This window comes from Gadus macrocephalus, chromosome 11 (genome assembly GCF_031168955.1).
Source record: "Gadus macrocephalus chromosome 11, ASM3116895v1".
NCBI lineage: Eukaryota > Metazoa > Chordata > Actinopteri > Gadiformes > Gadidae > Gadus > Gadus macrocephalus.
Window position 1 is genome coordinate 3,255,777 of NC_082392.1, and position 14,231 is coordinate 3,270,007.

The 14,231-nt window shown below is 46.4% G+C and overlaps 2 protein-coding genes across 2 annotated transcripts in view; one reads left to right on the top strand and one right to left on the bottom strand.

Annotated features, from left to right (window-relative positions):
- The window catches only part of kntc1 (kinetochore associated 1), a 33,626-nt gene extending 31,235 nt beyond the window's left edge, over positions 1–2,391 (top strand). Inside the window, exons 59-62 of the mRNA XM_060066086.1 lie at positions 363–452; positions 988–1,142; positions 1,920–1,995; positions 2,221–2,391. Of these exons, the coding sequence (XP_059922069.1) occupies positions 363–452; positions 988–1,142; positions 1,920–1,995; positions 2,221–2,256 (357 nt within the window). The 3' untranslated portion in view covers positions 2,257–2,391. The remainder of the gene's footprint in view (positions 1–362; positions 453–987; positions 1,143–1,919; positions 1,996–2,220) is intronic.
- Positions 2,392–7,450: 5,059 nt separating this feature from the next.
- LOC132468368 (neuropeptide Y receptor type 6-like) lies at positions 7,451–12,418 on the bottom strand. Its single transcript, XM_060066102.1, has 2 exons — positions 12,106–12,418; positions 7,451–10,159 (listed from the first exon to the last, which is right to left on the bottom strand). The coding sequence occupies exon 2, from the start codon at positions 10,107–10,109 to the stop codon at positions 8,916–8,918; it is 1,194 nt and encodes a 397-aa protein (XP_059922085.1). The 5' UTR covers positions 10,110–10,159; positions 12,106–12,418; the 3' UTR covers positions 7,451–8,915.
- Between the last annotated feature and the right edge of the window lie 1,813 nt (positions 12,419–14,231).

The following is a 14,231-nucleotide window of genomic DNA, read 5'->3' on the forward strand; positions in this document are numbered from 1 at the left end:
ACCTCGATGTATGACTGATAGATGAGCAAGGTTTGCTACAGTCCACTGGGTAGGCTGGTAGACTGATCTATCCAGCATACATCTAGGTGGACATGCCTTCTTGTGATTACAGTAGAGGCTGATTTTCTTGTGACGGCTAATCACACTCACACCTGGTGGTATAATATGTCACCTTTGAAAGAAACAATCAAACATACCTTATTTATCTCAGCAATCTCTTAATCATTTTCTTACTTTATTTTGGTTTATTTTCATTGTATTGTTAAGCAACTTGTATTGCAATTTTGCCCGAAAGGCGCTTTATAAACAAAGTTTGTTTTGATTTCCGTTGTTCAGACGTTGGTGTTTGGTTGTGTCTGCAGGGCTTCCTGTCTGCCTGTAACCCGCTGGCCATCCTGGAGCAGGTGGAGGAGCTCATGACCACTGGGGAGATGGCTGGGATCCCCTCACAGGTCACACATACCCCCCCCCCCCCCCCCCCCCAATGCCCACTGTTTCTGTAGCGTTGCATAGACCAGGGGTTTCCAACCTGCGGACCGCGAGCCTTAAGTGGGTCACGGCAGGGGGCCAAGTGGGTCGTCGCCTCATTGGCCCAGTACATTTTTTTTATTGAACATTTATGTAGAACGTTTTGTTTCTAAATGTGTATGCATGCCCACATGCCTTGCATATTACATTTGATAAAGAGACTGTTTGAAGACTGACAAGGGAAATTATGTTTTGATGAGCAATAAACAGAGAGAAATGTAAATGAACCCACATTCTTGTTCACGAGATTGTATTGCTTATTTTGCTGAACAAAATATTGAGTGGATAGTGGCCCCAAAGTATTTCACCAGGTGGCTCCCAAAGGCCCACATTTGGGAGCCACTGGCAAAACTCTCTTTGTAGAACTCGGTTTTTTCTAATAAGCTTTCTAATTTCCACTCATTGTATTTTTATGTTCTGAAACCTCGGTCGTCGTCTCCGTGCGTGGGCTGATCTCAGGTCAAGGAGACGGTGTTGATGTTCCTCAGCCAGAGCGGCCAGCAGCAGAAGGTGCTGAAGACCAGACACTTTGAGGACCTGAAGGCGCTGGTGGTCTCCCGAGGCCAGACCCACCAGGCCAGAGACCTGGTGGACTTCCTCATCAGCCAGAACCGGTAAGCAAATGCATACATTATTTATTCATCATATATACTTTATACCACGGAAAACCTATCCAAGACATGGAATGACAAACTATTATTATAAATCAATGAGGATCATTTTTTCTTGTTGTCTTGTTTTCCACGTAACGCTACATTTTCTAAATGCATAAATCTAATTTATGTTTCTGAAACTCTTTCAACTGTTTAACATCGAATCAGGTGTTGGCAGAATTCCCATGTTCCGGTAGTTTGTATCATCTGTGATGTTTACACATTTAAAACTGCTAGAACGTGCTTCAAACTATTATTCTTCCCTTCCAGTCTAAAAGCTTTTACTCGTTTAACTTACTTGGTGGAGTCCGTTAGATGTTCGCCGGGTAGAGAGAGCGTACCATAGAGGCCCAATCCTGATCACAGCAGCCTGGGTTTTATTCCTGCCCGTGGTTCTCCCCTCTACCAACAATACCTTCCTGTCTATCTCATTCTTTCATAAAGCATTAAATGCAACAAAAAAATAATAATAAGATATTGCTTGTATAGTTTAGGTTCATTGTCATTCATCTACTTGCTACTTGCCTCCTTGCACAGTGTCTTAAGTAGAAAAAAATATGACTTTAATACTACTAAATGCTTTGGCAATCCATGCATTGTAGGATCAGTATTCAGGCCCAGAGTTCCCAGAAGGAGCCGATAACCTTCGTTCTTCAGAGCCCAGCAGCAGGCATCTTTTGTGCACGTTTGTCTTGTTATTTCTGATCGGGGATCAATGATCTCCTTCTCTGTCTCCAGCGTGGAGGAGGCGAACGCCCTCACCCGGGACTTCATGAAACACAGGAAGCCTTCCACCAACTCCTCGCCCCTTACGGTAAGCTCCCGCTGGGCTCCTGTTCCCAGTACAACCCGTGGTTTTACTGGGAAGCGCCAATACAGCGATGATGGGATGGCTTTCATAGTAATTGAGTTTAAATGTATTGTCCTTACTAGTTATGTCTACTCTTTTAATATCATTTATAAAGGTCACACTATTCATTTGAAATGTGAATCTCTGAGAGAATCTACTTTCATCAATGCATCTCGTTTTGTTTTGCAGGAATTCCTCAATATTGAAAATGGCGTTACGGCCTGAGAGGATGAATCTCGATGTACAATTTGATTTACTTATGCTACGTTCACATTACTGTATACTAAATAGGCCGCATTTACATTTAATATTTGTCCTTTTCTGTACCTGTTCAAATAAATAAATTGCAATTCTGTTGGACGTGTTGAAATGATTTGGAAACTGAGAATTACAGAAATAACAACAACTACAAGGCTCAAGAACATGGAGCCTTGTTTATGAAATCCCATCTGAATATTGACTTTGTTTCCTGATCCACAAATCTGCATCAGATATGATGTGACCACTCGCTATGTAATAAGACAATGGAAAGTATTCAAACACAGTGAACCTAGCCCTCTCTCTTGGTCTACACATGCGTATAAACCCACTTATTTATAGCTGAGCCTTTACTTCAGCACTCTTAAATGTCAGACGGCCCATTCACTCACTCATTTGTTCAGTCAATATGTGTTTTGACCCAAGGGAAATTGCCGTAAACTGCAATAAACCCTGAATGTCCTCTGATATTAGCAACACCCTGCCTGATGGAGAGGTAGAGAATGAAGGCTGATGTATTCAGAATGAGTTACCCACACTCCAGCCCAGAAGCAGAACTTCACACTCCGTCCACATGGGGCCATTAATGAAATCATGAGGATCATTTTTTTTGTCTTGTTTTCCACGTAACGCTACATTTTCTTAATGCATAAATCGAATTTATGTTTCTGAAACTCTTGCAACTGTTTAATGTCGAATCAGGTGTTGGCAGAATTCCCATGTTCCGGTAGTTTGTATCATCTGTGATGTGTACACATTTAAAACTGCTAGAACGTGCTTCGTTCATACCCTGGGAACACCGGGCAGAGACCTCCAGTGGGCTCCTGACATGCAGATCAGACGTGTGTTTTGTGTTCCGAGAATAATTAAGACCTGCTTAGAACTGGCTGGAGAGACGCATCCCACCTGGGACTCACACTGGTTCTACCTCACTGCAGATGCCCCTTCACATGGATAATGTGAAGATGAACTCAGTCTAATGTAGGACAGCTTCCATGAACCAGGCACTAGTTTGGTGTATGTTTTTGACATACAAATGCACAGATTCTGCTACGGAGTCTGAGTGCGACAGGCTTCTAGTCTAATGGCTGACAATGTAGCAAGACGGACCACCGGTGACCGGCGTTACTTCAGCTCAAGTTCTCTATGTGAGCACCAGGGGGCACTAGACAACACCACTACACTGAAATCTCATTGACACTGGTTTTGTTTTACATCTTAACTTAAATGTAGGCCATACACTAGACCTAATATATGCAATGATTCTTGATAGCTCATATTTGCCATGTCGACTTCTATAGCTAAATGCAAACAATCATTTTTAGACGGCCAAAGGACTCGTTCATGGTTGGATGGATGACATTAAGTTATGTAATTAATTGGAACATGTGCATGTTTGCTATGGCAGAGCCATATTCAAACCAATCGAAGATAACAAACTCACACGCATTCATCACGGCGATGTGACAGTGAACTAACAGTGTGTAATATTCTGCTGCCCACTAAATGGTTTCAGCATCGTCTTATCTTAGAGGGAGCGTATTAGCGCTGCGTATTTTTTTAATATTTCAACTTGTCTCCCGACTCTGCTTTCGAAAGGCAAACACGGCGCTGCAGATAACCCCACCCTCGCGGGCCCCCCCACCTTGTTGATGGAGCCGCGGACACCATCAACGCAGACCACCATATGGAGGGAGAGATTGTTCTTGAGTGGAGCTGATTTGATAAGGAATGAATTAATGCACTTGATTGCACCGCAGGTCGTGAAATATTTGCCCGAGATCAATACGCGGTTCCAGAACAACAACACCCCTGCCCCCAGTCCCATCTGCCATCGTTTAATATTGTAGGCCTATTAATAAAACCGAACAAACACGTGCCTTCAAACCTCCAACTTCATGTTGCGTTTTTATCACAGGAAATTATTTACATTTACTTACATAAGTGGAGACTTCAAAACGGGGTTGGGTTTACGTGTGTATAATTATTACGCTATTTTTAAACCGAGAAGTGGAGCACGGGATAAACCGAGAAGTGGAGCACGGGCTGGACTGAACAGAGACGAGGTGCACCTGTTGGAAGGAAGGGTCTATGAAGGCTCCTAACAAGGCAGGATTACCTCCCTGGTTCAGGCGTTATTGGTCTCTCAGGAGCGCTCTCAACACTATGGCTCCAGGCAACCGGTAACATCAGGAGGAAGAGAGAGAGAGAGAGAGAGAGAGAGAGAGAGAGAGAGAGAGAGAGAGAGAGAGAGGACAAGAGAGATCTCTCAACCAACGGAGGCGGGGATGGTCAACTTCTAACTTGTCATCAAATGAAATTGAAAGACGGACGCTGTCAGTCCAAGCTTGGACTGCTGTCGATCTGGGCATCCATCCACCCACCCACCCATCTCTCTCTCTCTCTCTCTCTCTCTCTCTCTCTCTCTCTCTCCCACCCATCTCTCTCTCTCTCTCTCTCTCTCTCTCTCTCTCTCTCTCTCTCTCTCTCTCTCTCTCTCTCTATCTCTCACACCCATCTCTCTCTCTCTCTCTCTCGTTGTCTCTCATTGTCTGTCTGCCTCTCTCTGCCCCTCGCCCCCTCTCTCACTGTATCTCCTTCTCATTCTCTCTCTCTCTCTCCCCCTTCTCTCTATCTCTCTCCCACACCCTCTCTCTCCCTCTCTCTCTCTCTCTCTCTCTCGTAGTATATTGTCTCGATATGTTATGACATGGCCATCGCATTAAGTTACTAAAAATACTTTACCTCTGGGGATGCTCATGGCAGCGCATGCATACTAAAACAAAGGCCCCCTCATGGGCCGCCATGGCCGACACCGATAGAAGCGCTGCTGTCCCCATCCGTGGCGTCGGCCCAATTGTGCAAGGCAGACACGGGCTGGCGTAAATTGAGCTTAATTTTAAAAAGCGCATGAGTAAAGTCACCTTTAACCTTTTTACACAAAATTAAAAAAGCATTTACAGGCGGGCGATCGGAGGCAAATAGGACAAGTAGGAAGAGCCCCTCTGGGTCTGCCGAACGCGAGGACAGCGCCGTCAGAGGGAGAACAAGGGGGTATTGATTGAGTCCATATGCGGGGCGACCTTATGGCCAGCTACCCGGCATGTCGCAGTGCATCCGTGTCCACGGGAACAGGTGTAATAGCACGAGGTTCACGAGAGCGCCGGCTAACTCTCTGTGACCTTTCCATCCACGCAGACGAGATGAGATCAGCCCCCTTTTTCTCGAAGGGGCTAGAAAACACACAGAGCGACGATCACCGGATGGGATGTCGTTAAACGGTGGTTGGCTATTAAAGGTGGTCTTTAGGGCGTACCTTGTTCATTCCGCTCCGGTGCTGTGCCTTGGCCGCGTTCATTACAACGTGGTCGGCTAGAGTTACGGCTGTGGGAATGTTTCTCACTGATACACCTTGTGTCAACAAAAACTGTTTTTCCACTTTGCTGACATTCCCTGTGTGATCTGTGTCAACATGCACGTAACAAATGGGGCCTCTGCGGCTCGGTTTAGCTTTTTATTATTATTAATAATAATACTACTACTATCAATAATAATAATACTAATATTGGTAATACTAAGAATGTATTGCTAAAAATAGCTCTAACAGCTGCCCACCACATGATGTAAAGAGTCCGGCTCCTCCTAACCCCCTCCTAACCACCTCACCACCTCCTCCTCACCTCCTCCTCCTCCTCACCTCCTCCTCACCTCCACCTCCTCCTCACCTCCACCTCCTCCTCCTCCTCACCTCCTCATCACCTCCTCATCACCTCCTCTTCATCACCTCCTCCTCCTCACCTTCTCATCACCTCCTCCTCCTCATCACCTCCTCCTCCTCATCACCTCCTCCTCCTCATCTCCTCCTCCTCCTCACCACCTCCTCCTCCTGACGTTCCCAAAGGGCTGATGTGAGGATAGCCCCGCCATCCATCAGCGTCTGCCCCCTCCCCCTCCGACCTCACCCCACCCTCACATTGATCCGTGGTCACGTCGCCTGTCTGTGAGGGGCGGGATCCAGCGCGCCAAAACAACAACAACAACAACAGCAACAACTTCTTGAATACGTTCTTCTGCAGACACATAGTATGCATAATGTGATTGGAGGAGACTTTCTGAGTTTAAATACAATCCTGACATCTTGCCCCCACACACACACACACACACACACACACACACACACACACACACACACACACACAGACACACACACACACACACACACAGACACACACACACAGACACGCACACACACACACACACACGCCTGCACACAAATGTGTACAATGCACAACACACGCAAACAACACACACACACACACACACACACACACACACACACACACACACACACACACAGCTTGTTGTGATATCGGTATATTGTTGAAAAAAAGACAAGGGTCGAGAGCATATCCAGACCTGGACATCGCGGGCGGGTCATGCCGCGGACACACACTGCTACACTCCCCGTCCCGCAGCGTTTTTACCACCCTCTCATCAGAACACCTGTCAGGGCCGGCCTGGGAAACCAGCCAATCACAGTGACGTGGTCCGCCGCAAATAAAGCCATCCAAACAGGGATGAACACAGGCGATACGTCTCTTATTTGACATTTACCCGAACAAAAGTTTCCCACACTTGTGGGCGAGCAGGAAGAGGCCACCAAGGTGGCCTCTTCCTGCTCGCCCACAAGTGTGGGGAACTTTTTTTTTTGCCCATAAGCTGGGATCACACCCTCACATTAAACATGCACACCAATTAACTCATCATCCAGTCATCCAAACAAAGGCAAGCATGCAAGGTATACATGAACACGGGGAGGGACATTAACACAAACGCATAACTTTACACGGTCGAAGGGTCTTGACCACATCAGTAGACACCCCTCTGGGAGACGGAGAGGTTTCAAACACCGGGCAGTCGTGTCACAGTCACACGCATGCACATTGCACACACACACACACACACAAGCACGCACGCTCACGCATGCACACACATGCTCAAACACACACACAAACATACACACTAACACATATGCACACACATACACTAACACATACACACACACACACAGACACAACATACATACGCTCGCATACACACAACAAATACGCACACACTTGTGAACAGACACACTCGCACACTCACACATACACACACTCACACATACACCCAGACACAGCTTGGTTTCTTGGGAACAACACTTGTTAAACACATCCTTCAAACAATCTGGGTACAGTTGTTCTCAGAGATCGAAACAGGTTGGATGCCTTTTGGAAGGACCTGGGAAACACTGAATCTCCCGGTAACACAGAGGCCATGCTTTGCTCCCATTGATCTGGCCGATCAATGATGAGGTATTTTTAGATGGACGAGGGAGTCTGGCACATCACAGACAACACTGTGTGGGGGGCACTTGGCTTGAAGCAGAGAGGTTTAATCATTCGATTTGAAACTGCAAAAGAAATTTGCTATACATTCCAAAGACACAAGAAGAGAAATATCAGCAAGTGCAAAGAGCTATAGACATATTATGTACGTTATGTACGTCATCTAAAAACTAGCATGATATATATTGACATTACACAATAGCAATACGTATACACACAGAAGGAACCATGACATTTGACATTGTCCTTTACTGTGCGTTGCATTATGTTTTATGACACTTGATATGACAATTGCATGGAACATTTTACTACTAAAAAGCCCACAGATACAATATATATATATTGCTGCATGGGCCATTTGAAGGGCCATATAACTATAGTTTTTCTATCCATTTTCTGAAGGTTTTGTATAACAGAAATGCCATTACCATGATGCCAGTAAATAATTCATCAGTGGGCACATGAACGCCTGCAGAAACCCTTCGCGCCGTTGTTTTTCTCCATCGGAATTGCAATGAGCCCCTTCCAATGGGTAATCATTAACGCATTATGGCTCACTATCCCTTTGTAATTGCTTGTTTTCACCAGTGTTATTAAAGTAACTTATTTGCCGACTCCCTCTCTCTCGTACCATCTGGGCGGCGGGATAGCCTTTTATAGCTATATATATATTTATATATTTTGGCAAGCCGTGGTGAACAGCAATGTTTAACCGTTATGGTTCATTACCACCTGGCTTCCAGGAAACATGTTGTACAATGCAAGAACTATTATTTCAAACCATTCCGTAATATTGTTTGCCGTTTACACATCCATATATGTCATAGGTTAATGCACAAAACATCAATATATACAGTACATCTATTTATATAGATATATATATATAAATATATAAAAAATAAGTGCTTGTGTCTCCCTCTGTCCTGTATGACGTGATATTACCGTCAACGGCCTTTGCACTCTCATTCAGTTATTTACTTCCTCTTATGCGGAATTAGGGGCACTGTGTCATCACGGCCCATAAAGTTGTTGTCGCTCCTCATCCACTGATAAGCCAACCACAGCGAGATACCCAATCTGAAGCTTCAGGGATAAGTCCTCCCGTTCGTCAGAAGATCACAACGTCTTTGATGAGCAGCCGACGCCGCCGCCGCCGCGAGGAGCGTGGCTCACATCGGCTTTTGACGGCACTTGTCGGCCCTTCCTGTCTCAGTCTCTCTTCCTGGAAGACCCCCTGCTTTAGGAGTGGATGCTGATGGACCCTTTGCTCAGGTGGGACTCCTTGGTGACCTCGGTGCTCACGGCGGAGAGCGGCAGGTTCTCGTAGCGCTCCGCTGTGCCCCAGCAGCGGCAGTGCGACAGAGTGGCCTTCAGCTGCTTCTGGAAGTTGCTGTTGAGGAAGCCGTAGACGATGGGGTTGACGCAGGTGGACGCCATGGCCACCAGGTGGCACACGGAGAAGATGAGGTTGTGCTGGCAGGAGACCATGAGCTCGTGGTGCCAGTCGAACACGGTGTTGAAGATGTTGAGCGGCAGCCAGCAGACGGCGAACAGCGCCACGATGGAGCCCAGCATGACGTTGATCCGCCGCGAGCCCTTGGCCCGGTTGTCCCTGGAGGAGTCGCGGGCACGCTCCACCATGTCCTTTCTCCGCCGCAGCCGCAGGAAGATGCTCAAGTAGCAGGCGGCGATCAGCCCCAGCGGCAGGAAGTACTGAAAGACCAGGAGGGAGGTCGTGTAGGCCAGACGGTTGCTGTTGGTGGGCCAGCTCTCTGTGCACAGCCAGTGGTCCTGGCCGGGGAAGGGGAGGCTGAGGTTCTGGAGCGGCAGGTTGTCCAGCACGGTGAAGGACAGGAAAGGCGCGGAGATGAGGCAGGCCACCACCCAGATGATGCCCACCGCCGTGTAGGACTGGCTGACCACGGGCTTCCAGCCCGTGGGGTGGACGATGAGCTGGAAGCGCTCCATGGCGATGAGGACCAGGGAGAAGATGGACACCGTCACCGAGAGGCACTGCACGAACGGCGTGAGCTTGCACAGGGCCTCTCCCAGGATCCAGCGGTCCATCAGGGTGTAGATGAGCGTGACGGGCAGGCAGAAGACGCACATGAGGATGTCCGAGCAGGACAGGTTGGCGATGAAGATGTTGGTGACGTTGTGCATCTCCTTCTGCCTGGCGATGACGAAGACCAGGCAGGAGTTGCCCACGATGCCCACGGCGATCATGGTGCTGTAGACCAGGATGAGGAAGGTGGTGCCACTCTTGGAGGAAGGGCACTCCTCCTGGTCCCAGGCTAGCTGGATGAGGCTGTAGTTGGCTTTGGGGTGAGACTCCATGATGAACTGATCGAACGCTTCTTCCATAGGCTGTGTGCTGATTGGCTCGTGTTGTACGGGTGGGCAGCAGTTATCAGTGGTTAATGATACTGGCATTGATCACAGGTCTGCATCATCTTTCTGCATCATCGTCTTCCTCTCTCTGCCTGGAAGAGGGGGAGGGATACAGGTAGAAGTAATCATCATAATGTCAATCGATGAATAGGTTGAATAATGTCTAAAACCGGGATATTCGATGAAGCGGACAGATTGCGGTCGGGAGAGAACTGCCAAGGCATGCGAAAAAATAAACACTTTTCTGGATAATCACTCGAGCGTTTTGGCAAGAGTGTCGTATATCACGAGCCATCAAAGGAGTTTCACGCCGCTCTTGGGTGTTTTTCCAGCGTGCCGAGATGTTTTCATGCCCTATGCAGCTGTGTCAACAGGAACACTGGAGCGTGGTACAAGAGAGAATACCACTAATAAGTAGAGCGAGAGAGAATCGTTTGTCTTGTGGCATGGCTCATATCATGAGGCCCTGACGGAAAGAAGTTATAAAAAGGGGAGGAGAAGGATTGGTGGCTCTGCGAGGGTGCAGCGGCGAATGATGCAGAGATGGAGACACATTAGGAGACCGGCAAAGAGCCTCGCTCCGGTGTCATTACAGAGAGATTAGATGGGTTTGGATCACCATAGCAGTATTAATATCCGGGCGTTTTGAAGACGTAGTTGTTACGGCGGTCCTCTTGTTTTATTGGGCCTAATCTTGTTTATTTTGTATAAAAACAAAAGAAACCATTTGTTTTTATTTGAGCATATAAGCGCGTTCTTGATCATTTGAAAGATTAATGTGAATGTAGAAATTGTATTCTTTATGCTAGGCCATGGGAAAGGGAATTGTGTCCAGATTTCAGAGATGCTTCTGTGTGTGTGTGTGTGTGTGTGTGTGTGTGTGTGTGTGTGTGTGTGTGTGTGTGTGTGTGTGTGTGTGTGTGTGTGTGTGTGTGCGTGCGTGCGTGCGTGCGTGCGTGCGTGCGTGCGTGCGTGCGTGCGTGCGTGTGTGTGTGTGTATTCATAACCATATATCCTAAGTCATCAATCAAAAATAACAACCAGTTTTTTTAACCGAATCTCAACTAACTAAATTGGTTCTATTGTACTATGGCCACAGAACTAGAATCTGGTGCCATATAAATGCATTATCTTGAAATGCGGCATTGATAATGTATTAACAGATACCAAAAGACCATATGTTCTTACTGTTATTATGAGAGGCTACATTTTCAAGCTATAGAAAAAAACAAATTTCAGTGTAATTTCAGTTCCCCTCAAAAGCCTTGTGGCAGGTTATGTATGGACGGGCCTGGGAAGTATTGTCCCTTTGGAGTAAAACGTCCCCATTAAAGAGATGAACGCTTTAACCAGTATCACTGCATCACCAAAATGCAACTAAAGTGGGCTCTAACAAAACCCAAGTCAGGCTGCAACCCTTGAATCACGTTTAAATTGACATAATACTGCAATTATTCAAATGAGGCATAAAACAATGAGCAACAAACGGTGAAAGATCGTGTATAATGTAATAAACTTCACACCACATCTATACATCTTCTACAAACCAACTTAGTGATGCATACACAAAATCCTCAAGTGCGCAGTTAAAACACACTATGTTTCATGAGTCCTGTATGGAGAACAGCGACAATCATCTAACGTCCGAAACCAGTGTGACACATGAGTGACAGCCGGTCGAGGACCCTACTCGACCAGTACATGTTAATGGTCAGCTCATGAGGTGGACCATGTAGTCCGGACGGCCACGGTGGGACCCGGTCCGGAATACGGCGGGAGACTCTCAGACGCTCATCTACTGGTGGATCCACCGAGGCGATACTTTATACCCACCTGTCCTCTACATTATTAAATAACACCTGTTACATTATCAATTAGACATTTAAGATGTCAAACAGCACACCTAGAAAGAGTTCCACTGATTTCATATTAAAACCATGACCCATCATGAGAGACATAAACAACAACATTGTTAACAGACGAGGAAAATAAAAAAATAAAGTACAAAGGATTTTTATATGAGTCATTTTCTACTCACCAACATGTCAGCTCTCAGTTAACTTGGAATATCGGCTGGAAGAGAACACGGCAGAGTTTTAACCCGCTGGGAGGTAGGAGGGGTCCAGCCCGTTCGCGGATCTATCCACTCTGTCTCTTAAAGCACCACCGATCCCTTCAGCGCGAGCAGGGATGTGATCGATTAGCCGGGATGTGATCGAGCAGCCGGGATGTGATCGAGCAGGGGTGTGATTGAAGCTGGATGTGATTGGAGCGCGTTATGTAACAGGCTGTCATTCTCAGAGACTCCGGTGCGCCAGGGAACGCGCGGGCGCGAGGAACACGCGCCCAGTCCTAAAACCTGATACCCCCTCCTTTCAGAACTGGTCCTACCAAAACGGACGTTAAACAATTCTTATTTTATTCTTTCAACAATCAGTTATGCCAATCATGTCCTGGGGTCTGCGTCCGAGTGCTGTTGGGGTTGTGTGTTGTGAGTTGTGTTTTGTGCGTTGTGTGTTGAATCGTATTTTACACATCTCCCTGTTCCTTTTTTCATCTTGACTCTCAGCACGGGGCAGCAGCCACATGGTGTCGGATGAGTGACAGCCCAACTGTGTCTTAGGAACATTCTCATGACTATATGGATGTTTTGTCTTGTTGTTTATGTCATTTGCAAATGTACAAATGCAGACTTATTTTGTAGAGTTTGTGATAGCTTGATACATTGGACATAATATCATGAAACCTCTTATGCCTTATAAGGTTTGATTAATCTCTTATTAATCATGCTAAATAACATTTGTTAATGAAATAATGATGGACAGTCGATTGACACAAAGTGCTGTGCCGTCACTCAGATGAAAACAACACAAAGATGTGGGGTTAAACAAGTGTATACGAAAAAAAAACAAAGCCAATTGATGACACATGTTTTTCTGGCATATTTGACATCATTTACAATCAATCAATCAATCAATGTGGTTTCGTCCTCCCTCGTGATGTGAAGTATAATCAGAGTGTACGTCATAAACCGTTGTCGACCCTGAAAAGTGGAAGCAATGGATCACATTTATTGAACCACCAATAACTTCCCGCTGGTACAGTCGTTGCTTCAGTCCGAGCAGTGACCTTTGTCCTTTGGCTCTCTCAGTTTCTCGAACTGTAGGCAGAGTGGCTCACCAGCATCCACAAAAGACTCAGGACACACTTGTTCAGAGTTCACCTCTCCATAGCTTCCCCCCCCCCCCCCCCCCCCCCCACACCCCCCACAACCATATTAGGTACCGATGTATGTTGTACATCCTGGCACTTAATGTACACACTTATTGTATGTTGTACGTCCTGGCACTTATTGTACGCACTTAATGTATGTCACACATCCTGGCAATATCTTTTACATAGCATTGTGTAGGATCTTATCCTAGCTGGCTTTGTTGTGTACGGGGAAGAACCTAACAATTGTTAGTGCTTGGCACTTGGTTCTGTGCTCATCCTTAATGTACCGACTTTTATATATTGTTTCTCTTTCTTCTGACAAATGTACTTATTGTAAGTCGCTTTGGATAAAAGCGTCTGCTGAAGGCCCTTAATGTATATGTAAATTGAAAGTTGCAAGGTCATAAACTGCTGCATGTCTCTTTTGTTATTGTAGCCTTTGTCGTTGTTATTGTGGTTTTTGCTTATCTTTTATGCGATTGAGTAGAGATGTGGTCCGACATCCGTGGTTCTGTTTGTTTCAACATGCGTCAGCTGAGCGGCGTTGTGAGGCACGATCCCCTCCGACAGACACTCACACAGGGAACTATTTTAAAGACTATTATGTTGCACATTTTCTGCTTGTTACCGGCTCCAACACTCTGACTTCACACTGTCCCCCACACAGTCCTGCTGTTGCAGTGTGTGTGTTTGTGTGTGTGTGTGTGTGTGTGTGTGTGTTGGTGTGTTGTACATTTGTACATGTTGTGCATGCATGTGTCGTTCGCCTTTGCGTTGTTTACATTTGTGTGCGTGCCTGTGTGTTGTACGTGTGCGTGTGAGTGTTGGGCCTGTGTGCGTTTGGCATTGTACAAATCGGTGTGAGCGCATGAGTGTTGTGTGTTTGTGTGTGTGTGTTGTGTGTTGTGTGTTGTGTGTGTGTGTGTGTGTGTGTGTGTGTGTGTGTGT